Genomic DNA, 26594 nt, shown 5'->3' with positions numbered 1-26594 from the left:
ATTAAAAAAGATATCCTAAGTTGTCCTAAAGTCTAAATTTGTATCTACACGTATTCTTCATTTAAAACAACAATAACATTTTTATAACAGAGGAGTTCAAGTCTTTTAGTGGCTCAGGTGCTGTAAACAAAACTAAATCACAGCATTTAAAACTCTGAAGAAAGTTTCTAGGGCTTTATATTAAAATTACTTTTCTCTATATCTGTGATAAAGTAGGTAGTAAACATTCAGAAATTAAATACCATGATGCTTCATTGTTTTTTTCTCCCTAATAGCAATGTGGATTTCGACTTGAATGTAAACAATGTGATAGGTATAAGAAATACATTCCTTCTGAGAAGCTATGCATTCAGTAAGTTTTTATTGTGTTTTCTTATTTCTTTAAACTTTGCTTTTAGAGTTTGTATTTTGGTATTGATATTCTATGAAAATTTAATAATTACTATATATATAATTACCTATTTAGCTACATTAAGTGGCTTTAAGATAAGTTCTTCTTGCTCATTCTAAATACATGGAGAAAACAGCTGTATGTTTTTAACTAAATATTATAATATTCAGAAGATAAAAAAGATTTTTCATGTTCAGGTCCATATACCTACTACAAGGGCTACTTCAGGTATTCTGCAGATAATAAGATCATGATAGTAATGGTTATCTAGTGGTATAATCTCCAGCTTCTTTTATTTCCTTACAGCCAATGACAGTATGGATGGCTGATAGCCAGCTATGTCTATTTGCTGTTGCAGAGTCTTTGCTTGGAAAATCCAAAATACTACTTCAGTATTTATACTAATCCCGAATCAAAATTGGTTTGTATCTGCTCAGGAGTTTGCATTTTAGGGAGAGATTGTGAAACAGCCTTGTGAAAGGAAGGTAATAACAACAGCACTCTTAGTGGTAAACTAAGAGTTTCTTTCTTAGCATTGCAATGTCATTTGTCAGATAAGTACATAAAGGAGTGTGCCTCAGCCTTTTTCTTCTAGGGCATTTGCATTTATTCCTTTACCCTCTTCTTCAGTTCTTGCATAAAGGAATTTCTTTCTATTTAGGGTAGGCAGTTACCAATAGAAGCTGCCTTCACTAGTTTTTATGAGTATTTCAGTCAAACTAGTTTGTGTTCCATATTCATGTTACTAGGAGAGTCTACAACTTGTCCTGGATCAGTTGGTTAACTGTAATTTCTTCATACGTTCGAGAAAGTGTATGACTGGGAAAGGATTTGCTTCCAAGTACTAAAAATATTAGGAAGTAACCATTGAGCAGTCACTTCACGAAGTCTAATGTTGATATACTTGTTTGTAGCTTCTGTCACAGATTGTTTTTTGTCAGAAAATCACTGCAGGGCAGACAAGTCCAGATGTAAAAAGAGTGGTGGAAGCAGTCCTAGTATTCCACCTTCTCTTCTGTTCTGCTGTTGTGCTCACTTTTATAAGACCAGCAAAGTTAACTTCATATTTCCTGGTGAAGGCAAATATTTCTTGAGGTCAAGGAGTGAGTTAATAGCAAAGGGAGACCTGTGATTGAAAGCATTTTCTTCTCAATGTTCTGGACCTTCCTAAATATCATACAGCATATGCTTTGTCTGTCTTGTCTTCCTTAGACCAGAAAACTCAGGTGACATAGGGCACACAAAACTAAATGGAAGCTTTTATCAGACTGTCTCCATACTTTTTATAAGTCATATGAACAAGGATGGATAGCCTTATATATATTATTCTGCTCACTTAAATGTGTAGTTGAAGGTCCATGTGTAGTTTAAAGTCTTCAACCTGAATAGGGGAAAAATTATCAAATTACCTTTAATGTGGAAGATGTATTGGTCTGTTTTCCATTGGAACAAATTAGATGCTCAGGCATACAAGGGACAATCTTAGTGAACATGATAAAAAAGCTAAAACTCAAAAAATTTCTGTGGATGCTCTTCTGTCTGTTTTGAAGTTAACTCTTCGGTGTTGGTGCATGAGTGCTCTAGAAAACATCGAGGATGATTAGGCAAGCTGACACAAAACATCTGCAGAAAATGTAGGTAGATTAGGCAGAGCTAGAAGGCAAAGTCTGTGCTGTTATGTTACCAGCAGTTTGTTGAAGGGGGCATGTCTGTGATTAATCAGCAGTTTTTGCTAGATATTTTTCAGTTAGTGGAGGCTGGACTTTTTAGCTCTGTACAAATAATATTACTGAGCATTTTCTTTAGAGGTAGCTTGTATTGAAGTATCAGACAAAGTTTACTGCCATATTGCACACTTACTTTGTTATATACTAGTTACATGCACCAGCAGACAGAATTTAATATCTCAAAATGAGGTCAACTAAAAAAAGATCTTTTCTGCTGTGACACAAAATAGCTATGTTTGAAACTGGAACCTATTTGCATTTTTCTCTCATGGAAAAATTCTCTTCCAATTAATGCATCTTCATGTGGTATCTGTACAGTACTTTTTTGGCATCTCATAATTGGTGTACTAAGTTATATTTTTTAGTTTAACCACTAGTGAGCAATGTCAGGAATAAGGTGTTTGGTGGTAAGGAGTTTGGTTGTTTCCAAAAGGTGTTCCATATGTAGTAGGTCATCAATTCTGAGAAGAGTACCAGTTACATGGGCATGTGTGCTGAACCACTCTAAATATGTTGTGAGAAAATCATTCTTGATAGTTTTACAGAATAACAGAGAGCACCCCAACTGATGCAGTTGTAGGATGTCTTTTGTTCTCATGTCCTGATAAGCAGAATACAAAATCTTTGTATGATGGTGCCAGGTTAGAAAAAGTACTCCAGAATATATAAGCTTTTTTTGATGATCTGCTTCTGTATACCTGCAAATAATAAACTATTCTGCAGAGTCCCAGGAGTTTGTGGTAGGTGGTGTTTACCTACATAGATTAATACTTCAATTCAAGATTATCTGTATTCACCAGAAGTTCAAAAGATCATATATGGCATATGGCTGTATTTATGTTTTTCCTCATGAAATGCATATATATTAATTTAAAGACATATTTTATCTAACATGTCATCTGCATAAAAAGCTGTTGAGGACAAGGCAAATTTAAAATTTATGTTGATATGCAGGGATTACTGCTGTCATGTATCCTGATGTAAACTTTAGAATCAGGTATGTTGTCCAGCCACAATAATTCTTTTCCCTGCCTTCTGAGTTTTTATAGCCTAAATTAAAAAATAACATAGGGTCTGTCCTGGCAGCAAGTTTTTTCAGGGAAAATTGGTACAATGAACTGGAGAGACCTTAGAAGTAGAAAGACGCTTTGCAAATTTCCTAGTGTACCTCTTGTGGTGTGTCTGTGGATTTTACTAGTCAAAAGGCTGTTTGCAAATGCAAGTAGTATATTTTGATTTTTATAGGATGGAGAGTAATTGGAGAATTCTGTAAGTAAATTCTATAAAATGCCTGCAGAATATAACCTTAGAATAGAAAGCTATCATTATGATCAAGTAAGAGCAAATGTTGATTAATTGCTATCTAGTTACATGTACTTTTTTGAGATGTGTTTATTTTACTTGCAGTTGAGAATCGAGTTCGTCCATTAGTACTTGTTATTAAGAAGTGGGCAAGTTTTCATGACATAAATGATGCCAGTCGTGGTACTTTAAGCAGCTATAGTCTTGTGTTGATGGTTTTGCACTATTTACAGAGTAAGTATTTTTTACATGTTTAAACTGTCCCTTTTAAGTTCATATTTGTGTAGTTTTCCTCTTTAATGAAATTAAACAAGTATCTCCTACACAGAAATACTTTAAAGTAAAGTGAGTTTTACTCCATTTCTTTAGTGTTGCATTTGTCTTTGAGAAGTGGACCTGCTCTTTGGAGACAGAGTTACCACCTTTAAAGAGGTTTGGAAAAAAAATGTACCTGGAGGACACTGTGTAGCTATGAAATAAACTCAAGTACTACTTCACAAAAACGCATAAGTAGTCATCTGTAGTCATCTCTGGCAGCTGCCACAGCTGTCAAGGAAAGAGGAAAAAAGGGCTTAAATAATCCTTTTCATGCAAAACTGTTATCAGTCAGCTGTCTTGGGAAGATCAGCAGTGCAGAAACCAAAGAGGAGCCTTCTACCTGTGCTTCCTCAGGCTTTTCTGTGCGGGAAAAAAAAGCATGAAAAAAAAGACCCTGAAGTGTGGCTCTGTACGCTGTACGTGCATCTAAGCATCAGATTTTTAGGTTCTGATGTTTTATTCATGCAGATTTTAAGCTTTTTTTCTCCTGCTATATGCATGTGATGTTCCTGAAAATAGCCTGTGTTCTAGAATTTCTAATAGTATTTTTGTTGGTACTGTGGAGAGAAAAAAATAATACCTTTCTTTTGCACTGGTGTTCCTGCCTTTGCTAGGCAAATTTATTTTCTATACTTATTTCCATATTCTTATACTAATGTGGATGTCTTTGGACCCAAGTTTAGTGTGGCTTGAGTTTATTTTGTAGATACATCAGTATCTTGTACATGAACTTTCTTCCAGACAATATGTCTAATTAACTTGAACAGTAAGAAAAGGAAATTCATAGGGCAAATGCTAGTGGTAAGTGGTAATTTTTCCCCTCCCATCCATTCTCTTAGTAAAGCTTACTAAAGCATACACACCTAGATACAACACCTTGATTGTTTGCTCAGATTTTGTTGCCTTTTAATTTAGTGTGGTAGAGAACTGGAAAGCATCCAAGATGTTGTAGAAACATGAACACCCACAAACAAAAATGTTATTGAAGCAGCTGTGGTAATTTTCTTAGCAGTCCTGATAGTATATTCTACTTTTTGAAGATACTCCAAGCACATTCTAAGAATTTTGCTGTTCTGATTCTTAGACCCTATGGAAAAAGGATTCTGTGACATCTCTTCGCCTGTAAGACCTTATAAAAGAGTGAACTAAGTCCCAAGTCCAAGACCTGTGTACGGAGTTTGTTATTTTCCATAGTGAATATTGTAGACCAATTTCTTAAACCATGCTGAAGACATGATGTTAAAGCCTTAGTTTGACGAGTGCTCTGACAATTCTATAGCTGCTTGAGTAGGATGTAATTACTTTCGGATTTTGATTCATCTATAGGACCACCAAATCTGAGTGATTTTTTTAATGTATCTAATTTATATAGTTCAATAGATGCACTCCCAATCCATGCTTTTCATAAAAGTGACCAATATTTAGATAATTTTGTGTTTGTTAGTATTGTTAATGACTGCATGATCTTCATAACATATTTGCCATTTAGCAGACCAGCTAATACTATTAGACTTTATTTGTGTATTTTGTGGGAATTTTGCTAGCAATGCCTACTAAGTGTATTGAGCATTTTTAATCGGTTACATTTGGAGACTCATTATGTAATACTTGGCAGCTGAAAATCGCGTTCTTCTGCAGTAACTGTAGACTCGTTCATAGAATTGTATTAGATGTAAGAAAAAAAGATGAGTGAAGCTCTAATTTTTCATTTAGGGAATCGAGATGATTTTCCTATAGCTATGAATTCTGAATATGAATTTCAGAAATAAAGCTATACCCAGCTGCTATAGAATTTTTCATGCCTTTTACATATAGTAGTATCTTGGTAAGACCTTTCATTAGCTGAATAAAAGTCCTATTGTACTGTACAGTACTAAATATAGTAATAGAAATGTTTTTCAAATAACTTACAAAATGTATGAATTACAAAATGCATGAAAGTGAAGTTATTGATAAATGTTTTTAGGATAGAACTGCAATGCAACTCTTTGGTGTAGTTGATATGATATTGTTTCCATGTGAATTACATGAATCACAGCAACTTTGACCTTTTTTTTTATAGCCTTACCTGAACCCATCCTTCCATCCCTCCAAAAAAATTACCCAGTAAGTGTTTCTTACAGATTTACTACATCATATACGTGTGTGACCCTGCTTATCTAATTATATGAATTCTTAACTATCTCTAATTGGATTAAGTTGAATTAACAGTTCCAGTAGATCAGGTCATTGATATGCCAGACCTAAGTGTGAAAAAGATTATTTGCTGCTTTTGATAATTTCTTTAATGAAAATTGTTATTTATGAGAAGATCTGACACACAGTTAGAAGAAAGTGCTAATGAAAACCACTGACCTAATTCTCTTTATGCTGGCCTAGAAATATTCCTGTGTCAGCTGTAACTTTCTGCTTCCTGTATCTTAATGTGTTAAGTAGTGCTTTTTCATTCAGCTCTGTTGCTTCAGGATTCCATAGAGCTTCGTACAGCTCTTGAGTTGCCTGATACTTCCATGTGCAGAAAGTGAGCGATACATGGTTTACTAAGGAAACCTGAGACATCACAAAATTTTACTTCAGTCCAAAAAGAAAGCACTTTTTTGGAACTTTGCTATTGTAATCAGATCATACTCTGTTAATTTCTGGAGAGGTCAATGAATCAGTATGCTTTGGTCCCTCCAGAATTAGGAGTGTTGCAGTGAAATTTAATCTAAGAAAAATTATCTACAAGTAAGAACTGCCCTCCTAAATATTTACCTGTGCACAGAAGTGCTATTGCTGAATAATTCTATGCTGTAATTTATTTACAAAAAAATGCTCAAACGTGAATATTTAGTGGTGCTGAACATCAGGGAGAAAATGCTGTGCTGTCAGCCATTTTGGGTAATTCAGATAATTGAGATGCAAAAGAAAGCATTGGGCAATAATTCACTGCAGTTTTATTTATGCATTGTAAATCTGCTTAAGGGATACCTGTGCCATATTTTTATGGTCTTTATCTTTTCCTATCATTTTTTAATGGTACTTTATACCTTCTAGTTTCTTCATTGGGAGTGCTGAAGAGCTTTTGAAACTATCTTTCATTTCTTGTATCCTTAGCTTTAGCTGATAGGTTTTTGAATTGCTAGATTGATAATTACATTTCCTTAAAGTTTGTGTGCCGTGGTGTTTTAAGTTTTGTGTAGCATGTTATTTACAGAAAAGTGTTTAGAACTGGCAACTTTTGACTCTTCTGTATTTATAATGCAGATATTTATATTTGTTGTGTTTGAACTTCGTGGAGACCTTCAGAATACTATACAAATATAAATGCCTTCAGTCATTAAAGCAAATGTATACAGTACCTTAAGCTAAAAAATCTAATTAATCCAAATGCAAAGTTTTATCTTGTGTTGTGTGAAAATGGTAAATGACTTGCAGGTGAGCACTGCTGTAATAACTGCATTTTTGCCCTGTTCTGATATAGATTATCCTTGGTTTTGTTGTTCTTTCTTATATTTGGAGAATGGATGAAATATTCTAGAATTGCTAACAAGATAGGAAGAATATTTTATGCATGCTTACTGCAAACCAAATTGCAAGTATGTTTTTGATCTACTGTCTCCATTAGGAATATAATTAAATGTTTAAAAATTATGAAACTTGAAATTTCTGATTACTGATATTTCAGAGGAATTTAAAGTGAAAAATACAGCAAAACAATTTTGGTCTTGTGGCTTGCAGTAATAATTAAAAAGCACAGGCAAATTTCAGTATCAAAAGAAACCATATAGTTTTCTTATGATTGTAGCTGGTCAGAGTTGTGTCTCTATACAAAAACTATACAAACATACTGCATCTTCCCTATGTACATCTACTCACAGTTTTTTCAAAATCAAATCTGCAGCCTGAAAATACTTCCGTGATATGGAGGAAACTGCTTATCTTAAATTGTTGGTACCATGTAGGAGAGACATGCTTACACTGAGGAAACAAAAGACAGATTCTGTGCCTCAGTGAATCCCTGCTACAAATGTGAAGGGTGAGAAGTCGTGGAAAGCCACTAGATTTGCCCACTTTTGCATTCTGTTGTCATGGGGGAATTTCCAGCTGGCACCAAGCTGATGTGTTTTGCAGCCACTAGTTTAAAGGGAATATCAGACCACATCAAATGCAGGGTTGTATTCTGGGCCTTCCCATGCCCTCTAGCCAGGTAAGGTAGATGACAATAGCCCACCAAGTGCATTCATCAGTTTTGAAATCTATACAGTATGTGCTTCCATGTCAGGACTTCACAGATAAGCTCTAGAGAACCTGTGGTGGATTAAACCATTGTGGCTGGTGAACATGGCTGTCACTGGCACTCACAAGGAAACTTGTGCCTGACTCACCACTGTTACAAGACGTCTGGTGTTTTAACTGAAGTCAAGATGAAATTGGGTTTCCATGAGTGCTCTGGATGGTGAACTTCAAGGACTGTAGCATGAGCACATTTTTGTTTCTGCTGCCTCAGCTTCATGTCATGTCTTGCAAAGGGTGGGGCAGGAGGTGGGATGGTTCTTAACATGAGAGTCAGCCCTTGGAAAGATGCAGTTTGCTTCACACTGAGTTGCACTTTTGAAAGATATAAACATGAGTTAAGTACTCATGTATATAGGAGTTTATAGGACTGGGGAAAAGAATATTTTAAATGTGTTAAGACACTATGCTGATGTTACTACTAAATTTTTTTGAACGAAGAATCTTGTACATTCAGAGTTAAACTCACTATACATCAAAATATTCAAATATAAATCTTATTTTGATGTACACTTTTGTTCCTTTCCAGTGTTTAAGGTGGAATGAGTATACTTAAAAGCATTATGTAGCTTGAACATGAAGCATGTTGCTGAATACTGGTATTTTTGAGAAATCAGCCAATCAACGTAAAAATTAGAGATCGAGCAAAAAAGGCAAAAAACTTTCAGGTCTCTCTTCTGTGATATCTTAAAATAATGGAGAGCTCATTTATACTTGTTGTTCAATCAGATCCTGAATCTAATTTCTGTCTCTTAAGACAGCTTGAGGCAAAGACAGAGTAAGCGAAATAGGGACTAGTTTTTAATAGAAGCTGAATCTTTTGCCTTCTAGAGCAAGTTAAGGAAAGAAAATGTACTTCCAAGGGTGCTTTGTAACATTTTTTTAGCAACTTCATCTATGTGCAGAATCTGTAAGCCGTACCTTGTTTTTTTTTGTCTAGTTATTCCCTGAGTCCCTCTAGTGGGAAGGAAAATACTGTTATCCTTGTTTTGCAGCAGGTGGATGGAGATGAGTTGAAGCTAGGGGATTATCATGGGTTGTCTGTGGCAAAGCCGAAGAAAAATATCTAGATATCCCTTAGCTGGTCTGACCTCTTGTTCACTGGACACAGAGTGATTCCTTTGTTAAGAAATGACCTTAAATTACATTGTTGGTAATTGAATTATTGAATAATGGTATATCTTGACAGAAACCGTCACTAAATCTTGCCAATTTTAAGTAGCAATTAATTTGGTTTTATGTGCAGAACTTTCTAATATGGTAATAGCAACTTAAATAACAAAGTTTCTGTATTTAAGAAAGGTGAAACACTTGCTTTTGCCTTCTCTGTGGGGTAATCAGCAACCCATAGTGCGTAAAAAATAAACCTACTAACAGTCTCACAAACACGTGATTAATACATTGCTTTTGTTTCCCTTAATAAGTCTTATTTTCTTCCAGAAAAGTCCTATCAGTTATGCCTTCTATTTTGCAATACTCAGTTGTCTTTTTAAGGGCAATTTTTATAGTGACATACCCACTAAATCAAGTGGAAATGAGAATTACTTATATGTGTCTCTTAAACTAGGTCATTGAGGGTTTTAATAGTTAGCTGCTGTAGCCTGTAGCCTGTGTTTTTGCTAATGCACGTGTCTAGAATAATATGCATGTATTTGCTTGAAAGCAAAAGCCTTTCTGAGTGACAAAATCTTTGATTTGTCTGATATCTTATTGTCTACCAGTAAAAAAATAGCTTATTTTTATGAAAAAAATAATAAAGCCTAACTTTTTAGCTGTCGAGGCTATCAGCTTCACTATGATGGCAGAATTCTCTTGCAATTGACAGGTTCTCAGGCAATTAAATAGTCCAAGTTTAAAAAAACTAATCTTGTCTTCCTTTTCTACAGCCTCCAAACACATACTAGGCATAGTAGACATCTGTTGTAATTTCATTGCACTTCTGTTTTGTATTTCCGTAGGTCAGTGGCCCATTTTCTTCTTCCTTTCCCCTCCTCCCTTGTATGTTTCTTCATCAGCTGGTATACTGCTAATTCTAAATTCAATTGTTCTGACTCTTCCTGAGTTTTCTGTGGGGATGGGCAAGGAATGACTTTCACTGTAGTATCTTTCTGATTAACTTTAGGGTTAAAACTGTATTTACTATATGGCATTGGAACAACTGTTCCTTTCTAGATCTTTGTATACTGCATATCTGCTTTTTATGTCTGTGTTTCCATTGTTTTGGTGTCTTCTGATAAACTGTAAACTGTTAAATTCTGAGCTTTGTGAACTAAAATAATGTTTTACATATAACATTTTATCATATGAGATCAACCATTGAAATTTTTATATCTCTAGAAGAGTGGCTTTTTTTCCCCAAAAGGTGTTGCACAAGGTTCCAGGAAGTTTTCCTGGAGCTGACAGAAAGAAGATGAGAGTCTCAGACTTTCCAGTCCTACTGGTTTTGTGTCTTAACAGTACTTTTCTCAGAGGAAGTAGTGCCAGCTGTGGACATGGAAATAATACTACACTATGTAGTGCTTCTAGTGCTATTCTAGTACTATAAAGTTTGAATCACGCCTGATACTACTCTTAAAAATAGAAAATGAATGGGTAGGGAGGGGAAAGAAGATACAGGAGTGACTGAACAGGTTCCTAAATTTAAATAAATGCGTGTCTTTATGTGATTGTAATGTTTGCTTCTGTGTACCTTGAGTTCATTTTCAGTAAAACACACAACATTGCTGTAAAATGGTGTTAAAACCAGGTATCAGCAAGCTATAAAAATTGTTCCTGTAGCAAGAGGAGATGTGTTTACTTCTATGTACCCCAGTCTATCACAATAACCTAAAGGATGTAATGGACACTGAAACAGCAGGGCAGTTCTAAAACCATGTGTATTTAGTCTTGTATGTATTCCCTTTTAAGCTGGCAATAGTGCCTTCTTTTCATAGCAAACCTGATTTTTTCTTACCCCATCATACTCACTCTCTTCCCCTACAGAAAAGCATACTTCAGCTGAAATGCAGCATTCTGTGTATTCATGTGTTTTGTATAACTTCACTTGTGGTTGGAGTTTTTTTGTTGGGTTTTGGGGGTTTTTGGGGGATTTTTTTGTGTTTGTTTTTTTTTAATTCTTGGCTAGAGGAAGTCATACCTGCAGTCTTTATGCTCATTTTGTGGGGGGATGCAGGTTCATTCGTATGCAGTTTTTAACTTGGTGCTTGGGAGCAATGGTAGGCCTTCCTCTGAATTATTTCTGTACTTCAGTTAAGCTATGGGAAATTGACAGTAGGTGCATTAACTTCACCTATGTATTTCTCAGCTGAACTGCAGTCAGCTCAGTGCAGGCTCAGCTTTTACTCTTGTGGTTTTAAATGCAAGTCTAGTTCAAAGATTCTCCCATGTTAAAATTCTTTATCTTGTATGCTCCTGTGCAAGATGATTCTACCTGAGCTCAGGGGGAGTGACTAGTATTCAGTGGGGCAGAAGAGAAATAGTCCTTGGCTTGTCCTTGAACTTATAATAAGCAAATAATAGGCAGCTTTCATATTGTGGAAAATACATGTATCTGGGTTAAGGCTATCTCTGTGTATATATATATACACACTCTGATTTTATTTTAACAGGAATGTTTTGATCCTACTATGCAGTTGAATTTTGTTCATCAAGCGCCATGTACCATTCCTCCTTACGTCTCAAAAAATGGATCAAGCCTTGGAGATTTGCTAATAGGCTTCTTCAAATATTATGCCACGGAATTTGAGTAAGTAATAAGCTCATTTTAGTGGTTTAGAAGATGTGAAACTTTGATTCCTTCTATTCAATATAGCAACACTTCATAACCCTTGAAAGAAAGAAAAGCAGCAATGCAGGAGGGGTAACTGAGAGAGAGGAAGGCTATGAATGGAAAGGCTAAATGACAATAGGAATGCCAGTAAATTGTCTGATTCTTCTACTTAGCTACACATTCTTTCTTGTGAAATAGTTCCCAAAGTTAGAGAGCTTTGTCCTTTAAAAATTGCTGGGGTTTGTTATACTGTTAAACTATTCTGTAACTGCCTATTCATGTGTGAGATCTGTTCTTAGTTGTCATTCAAGGCATCAATTGTGATATGAATTATTTGGACCTTGAGGGCTGTGTTTGTCTTTTGTCACACTGAGTCAGTGGAGGTAACTGGCCAGGTGGCTCCTTACTTTGACCAGAATATAAATCTGTACAGGCTTCACGTAGTGACGAATTGTCTCATGTATAGTTGTTTCACTCACATTATTGGTTTGCTAGAATCTGAGTTCAATTTTGGCATCTGAACTTCCTTATATAAAAGGAGAAGCTTAAGTTGTGAGGACATCTGAAAAAGCCTTAAATTACAACTGTTTTGGCAAATTGTTACCCATGTACTTCTGAATTTCTTAGAAAAAATGCTTGTTCTTATAAAATATCAAATGGTTGTATCTCAATCAGCTGAAAGATCTTCTAAATAACTTCTGAGGCAGTTGTTTCATGCATGTTGCTGTCCTGAGTATGTGCATCATCTCTATTTCTTGGAAGGAGAACAAAACAGACAACTGGATACACATAATTTTGGAAGTGTTCATAATTTACTTTAATATTAGAAGTGAAAGACTATAAAATCATTAAAGCATTTCTGGGGTGTGCATCACATGTAAAATATGTAAGCAAAATCCCTATGGCCTGTAGTAGTGCATGAACCAACTGCATTTTGTGCATGCTCAAGCCTGACTGAAAGATTTTCATGTAAGAAATTTTCTTTCAATGATCTCTGCAGATAAGAGAATGGTCTTTTGTCTGAAATGTTTCTCCTGACTACTTGTCTTTCCAGCCCACAAGGTGATGTTTGCTAAAGAGGCAAATGAGAAGACAGTGCTGGAGGATAACTTTAGATTCTTAATTTGTGTGGGATACTACATGAATCGTTTACTACTTGACTGTACAAGCTGTAAATCTTCTTGTATATGAAAGTAAATATCTTATCCATTAAGGAATTTTCTGGTTTGCCTGTGCAAAGTACCAGAGATGATCTTGTCTAATTACAGGAAAAATACCTATTTTGGCTTTTTTGGGTTTGGGTGCTTGTGAACATAGTCAAGACCAGATTTCTTCCCAAGTTGGTGGCTAGTCCAGAATCACTTCATTTTTGTCTACTATTAGAAAGGATATGCTAAGACATATGCAGACCAAAAATTCTGCAATATCAGTGTTTGAGCTGATTGCAATCCCTAAATACTATTTTTCTGATGACTATAATTCAGGAAAAAATGCTGCCTAGATTTATTCATAGACACACAGAGGAGCTTCTGGATAAAAGAAAGCTTGAAAAGTAGATAGTGAAGATAGGATAGTTACCGATGTCAGCGGAAGAAAATGTTTTTAAAAGCAGCTGAATAAAAAGAATATCTGATGTGTTCTTCTGGTGTTCAGTATATGGTAAGTATTTAATAATTTCACTTGTGATATTCTGTTAAAAAAAAAAGAAAAAAATACCAGTAAAAACAGCCATTAGAGTTCCTGTGTTGAAAATGGTACTACATAACTGGGAAGTCATTTGAAGGAATTATGCACTTAATGCAGCGGCCTTTATTATTTTTAACTCTTTCTGCTCTGGAAATAAATATAGTCTGCTCTGGAAATAAATATAGTCTGCTCTGGAAATAAAATATAGTCAAGTGTACAGTTTATCTGTGTATCCCTTTCAACTATAAATCCTCTTTGAAAGGAATGGGGTTGATAGTAAAATTCTGTGTTAGTTTCATTGACTGGAGAAGACAAATTAGTGCACCATAGGGAGGAACATGAACATGGTGCTTAAAAAGTTTTGTCTATGTGATAGCCAGCCAGTAAAAGTAGTCTCGTGCTAGCCACAGGACCTTTCATCTTTCCTTTGAAGTTGCTGATGGAAACAACAGTATAAATGAGAATGAGGATAAGAATGAAATACATAGAATCACAGAGTAATAGTATATGCTCGATTGGAAGGGACCCATCAGGGTAATTGAAATCCAGCTCCTGGCCCTGCATGGGATCATCCCTAAGATTTATTCCCTCAGACCCTGTGCCTGAGAGCATTGTCCAAACACTTCTTGAGCTCTGTCAGGCTGGTGCTGTGACTACTTCCCTGGGGAGCCTGTTCCAGTGCCCAGCCACCCTCTGGGTGAAAAATACTTTCCTAATATCCAAATTAAACCTCCCCTGACTCAGTTTCATGCTGTTACCTTAAGTCCTGTCACGAGAGTGAAAAGATCAGGGTCTGTTCCTCCTCTTCCCCTCATGAGGAAGTTGCAGACTGCAATGAGGTCTCCTTTTCTCCAGGCAGAACAGACCAAGTGACCACAGCCACTCCTCATACAGCTTCTCCTCAAGGCCCTTCATGATCCTTGTGGTCATGCTTTGAACACTCTCCAATAGCTTTATGTCTTTCCTATATTGTGACACCCAGAACTGTTCCCAGCACTCGCGGTGAGGGAGGTGAGGGCACCCCAGTGCAGAGCAGAGCAGGACAATCCCTCCCTTGCCCGGCTGGTGATGCTGTCCCTGATTCCCCCAGGACACAGGTGGCCCTCCTGGCTGCCAGGGCACTGCTGGCTCATGTTCAGCTTGCAAATACAGCCAACACAGGGCTCTCATAGTTGTCTTTCATGGAAGAACTAGTGTTAGAGTGTGAGTATTCCTTTTCTGTGCTGTAATAAGTAGTTTTTTCACTGTTTGTTTTCCCTGTGAAACATTTACTAGTGTCTTTATGCACCAAAATTCTGAGATTATATTTCAGACAGTGTGACTGTTAAATGAGGCTATATTTTTATGGTCTGTACTGGGCCACTGAACTTTCCCTGTTGGACTGTCATGTGTTTGATGAAAAGATTGCTTCAGAGATTGTGACTTCAATTTTTGTAAGCTCCTATCTGTGGAGTAGGATGTGCTACCAGATGTAATACACAGGAACTGTTTTACTGAATGAACAGCATGCAATCAAGAGTGATCAGATCATGTGTAAAGATCATAATTTTGAACAGAATAAATCAGTGAAGCCACCTGTCTAGAATGTTTAACTACTGATCTGTTTTACATGTAATCATCAGGAAGTTAAGAGAAGATGGAGATATATTGTTTTAAATTTCTCCCTCGCTCTTGCAAAGGCCATTAGGTAAATCAGTGATTTTTTTTTTACTTGATGTAGGACATGGTGGGCTTAAAGAGTATAGCAAAGGAAGAAATAGGAGCTTTGCATGCTGTGCAGTCATGCATAAGTCCTTGTGCTGTATTTATTTTCCCTTATGCTTTTAAACTGTTTTGTTTATTTAGACTATAAGATGTTTCAGAAAATTGTTTTTCCACAGTCTTACTCTAGGGTTTTCAGTGTGTCCATAAGAAGTAATTTTTGTACCTCTTTATCCCTGTCCCCAAAGAAATGTGGTTTGGAAATTGCAGCATGTATTGGAATAGCACACCATATATGGCAAAGCCTATTTTGCCTTTATGGTTGTATATTTATCTTGCCATTAGAGTTCAAGTCTGTGTAATGCTTCTTAAGATACAGCTGGCTATGGTAGTGACTTCATTTTAACTTTACCTATTTAAAATTGTCCACTGATTAAGTAGTGAATGCAATCAAGAAAAACGTGTAGATGTTCCCCGAAGCAAGTATTTGGAAACGTGTTTACCAGCCACTCTGAAGGAGGTGTCTGATTTCAGTTCTGCAGCTGTGAGTGAAGGCAGCAGGTTTTCACTTGGCTGTCTCCTTACAAAGTGAGACCTTGAAGCAAGGCGTTGCTCACCTGAAATTATTGCTTTGTGATTACTTCCCTTAAATTTACCATGGCAGGTTAAGTAGCAGTTGTTTAAGATCATTCACTGATTTGTTTATGGTGCACATGGTAAAAGCTTGCTTACATTTTAATGACAAAATATAAAATTTCAGCAAGAAGTTGCTTGCAAGTAGAGCATAGGAAGAAAATAATTCAAGAGAAGAATTGCTGTTTCAAGTGAAACAGTACTGCTTTGTTAAACCAAATACACATTAAATACTTCTTTGCAGGACTTTCTCTGTCACTCTTTCTCTCTTTTTCTCTTTCTCTTTCTTTCTCTCTTGCTCTCCTGCTCTCTCTTGCTCTCTCTCTCTCTCTCTCTCTTTCTCTTTCGCTCTCTCTCTTTCTCTCTCTCTTTCTCTCTCTTTCTCTCGCTTTCTTTCTCTCTCTTTCTCTCTCTTTCTCTCTCTTTCTCTCTCTCTTTCTGTCTTCCTCCACTGGCCTGGATCTCTCATTTTTAAGTAAGGTTTTTAAAAAAGCAAACTGTAAGCTTCTGCTTGCAACATGTGTTCTTGAGCTGCAGTTTAAGCTTGTTTGATGCTCTAAGCACAGGGGTTTCGTCTTTTGTCTTTATGAATGTGTGTGTGTGGGGTTCTTTGAGCATTTCATCTGAATTAAGCCTGTGTTGATGGTGATTATTAAAAGACATGATAGGAAAGTATTTGATGCTTGACATTATCCCTGTTTATCACAAAAGTAGTCTACTGTGGGAATTAAGGAGAGGAAGGATTATGGGTTGGAATGGAGGCTTTAGTGTACATTGAATGCTAGAAAAGATGATTATCATTACTAATTTTCTAAAGGATATATTAAGAGAAAGCTAAATGTACACACTGAGGTATCCTAGATCTCTTTACATGCTGTGTCCTGCATTTTTTAAAAATAGGCCCTATTCATAGTGTTAAATATTCGTGTTCTGTGGAATTACAGTTATTGAAACAACTGAGCTCCATAGGAGGCTTTAATTATGAGTTGTATTCAAGATAACTTGTAAAATTACAGTCAGGACTTTTAACTGTCTTGTCATTATTGACTTAATAGCAGATCTGTAGTCTAGGGAGGACAGAATTCTTTCACATTTGACTGATGAATGAACGGATGACAGTATTTTAATTTACAGTTGATACCTACAGATTTACTGCTGGTGGTTGACATACCCAGCCCAGCTCCTCTGTCAGGTGTACGTAAGATACAACTGGAAGCATATTGCCCAGCTATTTCTACCCATTTAGTCAGGACATATGGTGATGTATTGGTGACCCAACTGTTTCACTGATGTGGTGGCTCCTGGGTTTGCAAAATCATCAAGATTAGAAGAGACCTTTTAGACCATCTAATCCAACTTCCAATGCAGCACCACTGTAATCACCCCTACAACATATTCCCAAGTGCCACATCCAGACATCTCTTGGGCATTTCCAGAGGTGGTGATTCCATCACTTCCCTAGGCAACTTACTCCAATGCCAGTTTACTCTTTCAGTGAAAAATAATTTTCTAATACCTAATCTGAACCTCTGCTAGTACAATTTAAGGCCATTTCTTCTTTTCCTTGACACATGGCAGAAGAGATTGACCCCCACCTGGCTACAACATTCTTGTAGTTGTAGAGAGAGTTGAGTTCCTCCTTGAGCTTTGATTTCTCAAGAATAAAAAACACTATTTCCATCTGCTCCTCATAGGACATGTTTTCTAGACTCTTTCTCAGCTCTTCTTTCAACGAACATCAGGACCTCAATGTGTTTCTTGTAATAAAGGGCCATAAACTGAACACAGCATTCAAGGTGTGGCCTCACCAGTGCCCAGCACAGGGGGACAATCCCTGCCCTGGCCCTGCTGGCCACACCATTGCTGATCCAGGCCAGGATGCCATTGGCCTTCTTGGCCACCTGGGCACAGCCTGGCTCATGTTCAGCTGCTGTCACCAGCACCCCCAGGTCCTTTCCAGCCACTCTGCCCCAGCCTGTGGAGCTGCCTGGGGTTGCTGTGACCCAAGGGCAGGACCCAGCACTGGGCCTTGTTGAACCTCACACCATCTGCCTCAGCCATGATCCAGGCTGCCCAGATCCCTCTGCAGAGTCTTCCTGCCCTCCAGCAGATCAGCACTCCCACCCAGCTTGGTGTCACCTGCAAACTGATTGAGGGTGCCCTCCATGAGATCATTGGTGAAGATATTAAACAGCACTGGTCCCAGTACTGAGCCCTGGGGAACAGCACTGGTGACTGAACACCAGCTGGATGTGACTTTACTGACCACCACTCTCTGGGCCTGGCCATCCAGGCAGTTATTCATTCAGTGAACAGTGCACCTGCCCAAGCCATCAGCTGCCAGTTTCTCAAGGATAATACTGTGGGAAATGGTGTCAAAGACTTTGCTAAAGTCCATGCAGACTACATCCACAGCCCTCCCATATCCACGTTGCCACAGAAGGAGATCAGGTTGGTCAGTCAGGATCTGCCTTTCATAAACCCCTGCTGGCTGGGCTCAGTCCCCTGACTGTCTTGGATATGGGACGTGATGGCATGCAGGATGAGCTGCCCTCTTTAGTTAAAAGCAGCTGAAAGGTGGCTGGGTAGATGAGAACACAAAACTGGAAGTGGGGGTTTTCTTGGCTTCCATTATGTTTGGGATATTGTTGTGCCAAGTGTTATAAAAATGGTGGCACATCAAAAGGCCCTATAATCTGCCTGCTGTTCCTGTTTAAATGTGGTAATTTCCATGTCTTGTTGTTGTAAAGCTGCCTGCAGAAAGTGGTAGAGAGTTGTTGTACTTGCAGATCTAAAATTCATCATATATAAAGTATTGAAATTTTCTAGTAATAGGTTCCTTGCACAGGGAAGGCCTATGAGCAAATTATTCTACATATCTTTATACTATTGAGTGTTGTTTATGGAATGCAGTATGTGACTTGTCTACGCTTATTCCTTACATTCCTTTTCTTCCTACAGAAAATTCTGACTCTGTAATTTATTTTGAACTTGCAACTAAATGTAGGTCACAATGTAAATTATCACAAAGTTTGACATTGTTAGTAGAGAAAATTCCATTGTGAATATATGTTACTCATGGATAGCTGTGATGGTCTGTTTTGGAGATGCTTTTTGTACTTGAAGTTCTGTTAGTAGAAAAATTTTCTTGTTTCCTACTCATGATGTTAAACTCAATTACTCATTATTATAAAATACTGTGTTATCCAGACTTATAACATTGCAGTCTGACAATTTTTTTAATGTAAACTGATAATTTGAAGATAACTAAGAGTTAAAATTTTTTACAAATTGTTTTCCTTTTCTTTAGTTGGAGCCATCAAATGATATCAGTTCGTGAGGCCAAGGCTATTGCAAGACCTGATGGTATTGAATGGAGAAACAAATTTATTTGTGTAGAAGGTAATATGTGAAGCTGCATTATATTTTTTAAGTGTTAAGGCGTTAAATACATAAATCTATCAATTAAACTTTACCTTTGTTGTGTTTTGAGAAATATATTGCATGTGTGCATTATGTAGAGAAGGAAGTATAACCAATGTAAATAGTTCGTAAACAGTCCCGTCAAAAACATTTGAGGAGGAAGCTTTAAGCTCTAAAGTGTTTAAAAATAGTACTCCTGACCTTTTCTTCAAGAGCACTCATTGCCCTGTTACTTTTGGAACAGGGCTTCGGATTTTGATAAGGAGTAGCCTTTGTGCCAGTAGTGTGTGTTTTTCTGCTCCACAAAAATACTTGTCAGTTTTGCCAAGTTTGAACTTCTGAAAAAACACAGCAGGCATATACTCAGATTATTCTTGAAGAATATTCTGGTCTGGCATTTCACTGACTAGGTTATGTGTATGTTGATCTCCTTGTGGGTAGTATTTTTGGCTGGCTAGTGAACATAGGCTTTGTGCAGAGACTGCATGATGCCTCCCAGAACTGGAGGGTAAACTTAGGCTACCTGTTGGAGTTGCAGGTCTCAGCTGTCTCAGTGCAGAACTGAGTAGTAGAACTGCACTATACAGACAACCAGATTCATGTGCTAGTGACGCCTTTCAGCTGCCATGGGGAATGTACATGGAGAAGATGAGCAGGTAAGCATACATAGGAGATGAAGCTTGCAGTAAGGAAAGAGAAGATGATAAGCCAAGAGAAGGATTGAGATGTTAGGAGAATGAGGACAGACTGAAGGGACTGAGAGTTGCTGGGTAACTGGAAACAGTTATCACAAAGGGAGAGGTGGCCTGAGTCCTGGCTGCAAATTAACTGGAAACAGTTGTCACAAATGGAGAGGTGGCCTGAGTCCTGGCTGCAAATTAATGAAGGCTGTTAGGATTAGGATATCAAGGGTTGACGTCACAGGATGAAATAGGAATATAACTTGAACAGGAGACAAATGGTATGGGGAAAGTTGTTAGACACTGAGATTTTGCTGGGGGAGGAGGAGAATAAGGAGGATAAGAATAAGGAAAGTAGTCATCAAGATTGATGAGGTTTAGGGTTGGGGTATGTATGTACTTTCCTGCATTTGTGCTGCTCTGTGCAGAGAATCGCCTTCAATCAACTTCACCTGATGGTGAACTTGGTTATTCTGTGGTTCAGAGCTCATGGACTTGGCCACAGTCATATGAATGTCAGTGTAAAGCCACATGATGGGATTCCCGTTCTTTATTTGACCCTTTGGGAAAAAATCAACAGTTACAGGAGAAGAAAAACACACTGAAATATAGTTGCACTGGACTCTGTGGTCTTAGAGTTGAGAAATGTGAGAATTAGAGTATCTGCACAGCTGAAATGATTCAGGATAGCATAGTGAGGCACTGCCAAGGTTCTGGTCTGAATGTGGGAGGTGGGAATGCTGGGCAGCTCTGTTTGCTTCTGTCACGTGATGCTGATCCACTGTGTTGCAGGGGGGCTGTGTGTTTGAAGCTCTCAAGTAATTTATGACATTACAAAGTGGTTGAATAATTGGGTTCTCTTTCTACCAGTCTGGAAAATAGAATATACATCAACATAGATTGATTACATAGAACTTTTCCTTAAAGCGTTTGCCTTTGAACTATTAACAAAGTCAGAATTATCTGTAGGTGACATATCTGATTCCTTCCTTGGTTCAAGACTTAGTGGGTTTAGCCTCACAAACCAACTTTTTTACTTCTCATTTGGGAGGGAAAAATAAAATCTACTTTTGCTCAAAGTAGACTTCATGTTTATAACAGCTGTTAAACTGAACTAGGTTAACAAAGTATGTACATAAATTTCTGTGTACTTGAGGAGAAGATTGCAAAAGTTAGGTAAATGCCAATATATTCTGTTTTCCAAGTATTTGTCAAATTTTCCTGTTCACAGAATAAAATTTCAGTAATTGGTACTATTGCAATTATTTTTAAATATCTAAAAAATATTTGTTGATAGATTACACAAGGCTGTGCCTGCAAGTTTCCACAATTCCGCATATAATACTGTATTTAGAGTAGCTCAAGAAAAACTGTATTGTGTTCTAAATGTTATGGGCCTCAAGGCTGATTCTCACATGTATTTCTGCTGTTGGAGAAACAAATATAGTAGAGATGATCTTTCCAGACACTTTAAAATATGATAGGCTTTTACCATGATGGGGATATAGAGATACAGAGAACCCTGCTTTTAGATAATATTTTGACCAATCATTGCCAGAAGCTCTAAATGGCTATTAACTATTCTAGTTTCAGTTTAAATCTTGTCTGTATCAAGTAATATCAACTACTGTCCTGTTGGAGAATAGGAAAAGCTAGAAATGTGGCAATTTTATGAGATAATTACATTGATAATAATTTATGGAAATCAAATCAGAAGCCACCTAAGCCTTACCTGATTCATATTTGTAGTTTCAAGTCTTTCAGATCCACATGCTAAAAATAATTCAAAAAATCATTCCTCAGGCTTGGTTAGCAGCAGTTCTGGAGTTCTGTGATATCATGTATTTTTGTTTGGAAAAATGATTCCCTTTAGTCTTTCCCTCAAGCATCAGTCTTAAAGCTGTTACTTTTTTCTTTTAATATTCTCATCTCTGTGTGTGAAGAAAATAACTTAGAACAAACTCTTACTGTCTTGATGGTTAGAAAATGTAGTGGTGTAAAGAGTATCTGATTGTAAAATTATTCTTGCTGTGCTTCAGAGAACCAGTTTGTCTTTTGACAATCAGTAAATATGCAGGAATATTAAAGGGAAGATGTGAGTTCGCTTTTGTGACTGGAATACCTTTTTTCCACTGGTGGTTTGAGAGGATTGTACAGTTCAGCCCTTGTTGCTTTAAAATATAAATATGACTTGACTCAACATAAAGGTCCTAGCATTAAAAAAGCAGTTACCATCACATTTATGATACACAAATGAAATGCTGTATTTGTTCACGTAGTATATATGAACATGGAGTTCTTAATTATACTAGATCACTCTCTCAAATAATGAGACTGACATTAGAGGACCGTGTATGTTTTATTTGGTTTTCAGTTTTTGTTCTAAACTAAAAGTATGATGTATTCTGAAATAAAAGAAGTCTGCCTGTAACTGTCCACTGAAAACTAGGTAGTTTGAAGAGAATCTTTTTAGAAAATTTCTAAATACAACATTCATTGCATGCAAAAATTTCTTAGTGAATTAAAATAGCTAGCAGAAATAAAAACTTAAAGCCATGGAGCACGTACCAAATTTGAAATTCCAGTCTCCATAAAGGTACAAGCCCTTCTGGTGTCTGTGTAATGCTTTATTTTGCTATACATCACTGTCTGAATAAAAGTAATTCATAACCAACTCGACAGAAAAAAATCTACCTGATCTGACAAATATTGTTGTGGTTCTGTGGTCCTTGAGGACTTCCATACATTCTACCACTGTGAAATACACAAGTAGTATTAAGTATTAAGTAGTTCTCTATTAAGGAGAAAGAAGACTATAAAATCTGTTTTGTAGCACACTGTAACTCGTAGTCCCTGCATCATGATTTTTTAGTACATTTAACAATTGCTTTAATGTTGGCAACCTTATCAGTAGCAAGAACTACTTTTTTAATCTTGCAATTAAAAAAAGTTCCAAACTATTAGTTAGGATAAAAAAGGGGGGGAAGATCACATTGATTTGTCATCAGTTAGAAAGTAGAACCCCCAGATGGTTAACTTATGAACAAATATTGCAGAATAGGTATGGTGTGATAAAGGTATGAGCAGTTGACATGTCTTATATTAAAATTATACTAAATATTTTACTATATTCTCAGTATTTCACTGAGAAACTGTTGAATGAGATGAATCTACAGTGAATAGTTCCAAGAATCTCATGTGTAATAAGTTTCAAAATATTTTAATATGCAAAATCATAGTCTGATATGTTATCACAGACTATTGAGCTGTAGCAGATAATTACTACTGCATAAATTCAGCACAATCATAGTATGCTTCAACAGATAATAAGCTGAGTTTATTAGGAATTACATATCATTAAAGCATTCATTGAATCATAGAATGGTTTAGGTTGGAAGGGACTTTCAAGTATCATCTCTTTCCAGCTCCCCTGCCACAGACAGGGACATCTTTCACTAAACCAGTTTTCTCAGAGGCTCATCCAACCAGGCCTTGAGCACTTCCGGGGATGGGGCATCCATAGCTTCTCTAAGCAACTTCTTCCAGTGCCTCATCACATTCACAGTAAAGAATTTCTTCCTAATATCTAGTCTTAAGCTTGCCCTTTTTGGTTTAAACCTATTCCATCTGGTCCTATCATGACATGCTGTTGAGAAAAGTCCCTCTCCAGCTCTCTTGTAGGCCCCATTTACATACTGGAAGTTGCTATGAGATCCCTCCCAGAGCCTTCTCTCTAGGTGGAACAACTGCAGCTCTCTCAGTCTGTCCTTTCAGAAGAGGTGCTCCAGGCCTTGACCATCTCTGTGGCCTCCTCTGGACTCCCTCCAGCAGGTCCCTGTCCTTCCTGTGCTGGGAGCCCAGAGCTGATGCAGCACTGCAGGTGGGGTCTCAGCAGAGCAGAGCAGAGGGGCAGAATCCCCTCCCTGGCCCTGCTGCCCACACTGCTCTGGATGCAGCCCAGGACACGTGTGGCTCTCTGGGCTGGGAGTGCCCATGGCTGGCTCATGTCCAGCCTCTCACCCACCAGCACCCCCAAATCCTTCTGGGCAGGGCTGCTCTGAGTGACTTCTCCCAGTCTGTAATCGTGTCTGGAATTGTCCCGACCCAGATGCAGCACCTTGCATCACCTTGCAGCGTTGCAGTTGTTGAACTTTTGTGAGATTCGCATGGGCCCACTGCACAAGTTTGTCCATGTGCCTCTGGATGGCATCCTGTCCTATAGTGTCAACTGCACTGCTCAGCTTTGTCTCTCTGACAATGTTCTCCATTCAGGGCATTCAGAGAATTCAGCATTGGGGTGTTTTGGTTTTGGGGGGTTTTTTTTGTTTGTTTTTTTGGGTTTTGGGGTTTTTGGTGGTTGGGGTTTTTTGTTGTTGTTGTTGTTAATTCCCTCCTCCTTTTTATTGGTTTGTTTGTTTTGTCTTGCATTTTCTTGTTCTTTTGGGGGGGGCAGTTATTTTGTGTTATTGGTTCGTTTAGTTTAGTTTTGGTTTGGGGTTTTTTGGATAAATGTTATGTAGAAAGAAAGCTTGAGAACCAAAGAGGAATTGAGTATTTAAAGCACTTTTGGGAAGCAGTTATATGCTTGACCCTACTTTGTTAGCAGAGACAACCAACTCTAGATTTCTTTAACAGTTTTCATGTTTGATTTTGATCTTGCAGAGCCCTTTGATGGGACAAATACTGCTAGAGCTGTACGTGAGAAACAGAAGTTTGATATGATCAGAGGTGAACTTGCACAGGTAAAAAGTAATCTCATGTAATTTTTCTGGTCACTTTGTTTTTCAAGATAGTTTTATTATCTTGAAAATGCTAGTCATTAAACCTGCCTGTTTCTGATGTTTTATAGTTTGTTCTATAAGTAGTAAAAATGCATGTTTTTAAAAATAGGTGGAAAAATCATTTAAGAGTATTCTTTAATGTCTGCCATTAAACTTCAGGTTTACACTGAAATGGGTACTCAAACTAGTAAAAACCCTCTCTCTTAGGTTTTCTTGTGTGTGTAAAATTCTAACAGTGGTTAAGACCTTTAAAGTTACAACTTTGTTTTCATTCATTATTTATTCCTACATGAATTTGAGTGGTAATAGATAATATTTTATTGTTCTTACTATCCCCTTTTTTAATAAATATCACCACCAAAATAACGGGGGGTTTCTGATTTTTGATAACTTACTTAGGTGGGTACTTTTCTTTAGGGAGATCACACTCATAATTTTAGAACATGAGTAGTTCAAACATGAACTTTCACTGTCCTAGTCAGGAGAGGAAAGGACACTTTGAAACAAGGAAAAATTTAGACTTTGGTTAAGCATTTTTCTGAAAATTTTTGGTATCAACTCTTTTATGCTTCTATCATAGGCATCGCATAGGTATTGCAACTCACATTCTAGGTTTCTGAGATCTCTGACTATTTTTTATGTAGCTATGACTAGGGATTAGTGCGTAGGACTGGCTTCCAACTTTAACCGGTTAAGACTCCCCTGTTAAGCTGACCTTGGAGGTTCGTGTTTACTCCTGTTATTCATGTCTTCAAGTACCTTGAAGGCTTCTCCAGCAAAACATAATTCAATGCCAGGTACTTGTAACAGAGCAAACGCTAAAAAAGACACCTTAGTCATTTTCCTTGTACTTTTATTCAGAAATGTTAATAAATTTTTCTTTTATTTAACCATGTTAGCGTACAAAATACTGAATCGTTCACATACTGGTACATAAAATAGTTGATTTTGTGAATCTGCTAAAGTCACATTTACAAAGTGGTTTGGGCTGTCACGGTACTCTGAAATCAGAGTGAACTTCTCTTTCCAGAGTTTTCAGTTAACAAAATTTGTTTCAAACCTCTGTGGTTTTCTGAAAAATGTAAAAGTAGATGTTTGATCCTAGCTGTCTGGAAGCAATATACTAGAGTGAAACAGCCCTGAAAAATGTCCTTTTTACCAGATACCATAAGAATGACAATTGCTCTAAAAGTGCAAGTACTTCTTAATATCCTGCACTATTTTTAAAAAAGCTTAAGCAATCTGTTTTGTCCTTGAGAGGATTGTTCTTCTTGTGAGTTTCATTACACATTGGAATGTAAATGACTTCTGTATAAACACAGGAGGGTCATTGCAGTTGTTTGCAGGCTCATGGCATAGCAGATGTCCTGAAACTCACACTGGAACACAGAAGAAAGTTGAAATAACCTATTTTAGAAACACATCTGAGTTCTGGAAATGACAGTGCATAACATCATTTACTGGGGACTTTGACATGTGTGAATTTGAGACAATTATTTTGCAGTTAGAGTACCAGTGTAATGCTTAAATATTGTTAACATTTCTGTCTCCAAAAGTCCAGTCTGTTCTTGAAAGGCTTTACCTTCCTCATTAGTTCATTGCGTTTTGTGTACTTTTTGGATTTTTCTTCCCTTAAAAAATCCCAAAAACAAATGAACAAAAAATACCTCAACCTACAGATTTTCTTTTCAAGAAGGGGAAAAAAATCAGCGTTACTTTTGTGGCACTGTGATGCTTACTGCTTATAATGGTATTTAAGTTTTAGTGCAAAGATTATATAGTCTTTTTTAAAAAACATTGTGTTTTTTTCCCTCAGGCTTGGCGGTTATTACAAGAGAAGAAAGACCTGAACTGTATATTGCCTTTAAAAGCAGTCAAACAGAAAAGATAACTAGCTTCTTTAATTTT

The 26594-nt window shown here is 37.1% G+C and overlaps 1 protein-coding gene across 3 annotated transcripts in view; it reads left to right on the top strand.

Moving 5' to 3' along the window:
- The window catches only part of TENT2 (terminal nucleotidyltransferase 2), a 39052-nt gene extending 12458 nt beyond the window's left edge, over positions 1-26594 (top strand). For 2 of the 3 annotated variants that reach the window (XM_014309581.2, XM_031062179.1), the window contains exons 9-15: positions 276-352; positions 3526-3654; positions 5801-5844; positions 11622-11758; positions 19113-19204; positions 24568-24647; positions 26503-26594. In XM_014309581.2, coding sequence (XP_014165056.1) covers positions 276-352; positions 3526-3654; positions 5801-5844; positions 11622-11758; positions 19113-19204; positions 24568-24647; positions 26503-26577 — 634 coding nt within the window. In that variant the 3' untranslated portion in view covers positions 26578-26594. The remainder of the gene's footprint in view (positions 1-275; positions 353-3525; positions 3655-5800; positions 5845-11621; positions 11759-19112; positions 19205-24567; positions 24648-26502) is intronic. The other variant, XM_031062178.1, reaches the window with a different exon arrangement.

This window comes from Geospiza fortis, unplaced genomic scaffold (genome assembly GCF_000277835.1).
Source record: "Geospiza fortis unplaced genomic scaffold, GeoFor_1.0 scaffold201, whole genome shotgun sequence".
NCBI lineage: Eukaryota > Metazoa > Chordata > Aves > Passeriformes > Thraupidae > Geospiza > Geospiza fortis.
Note: the sequence above shows the minus strand (reverse complement) of the source record. Positions and strands in the feature narration are given on the sequence as shown.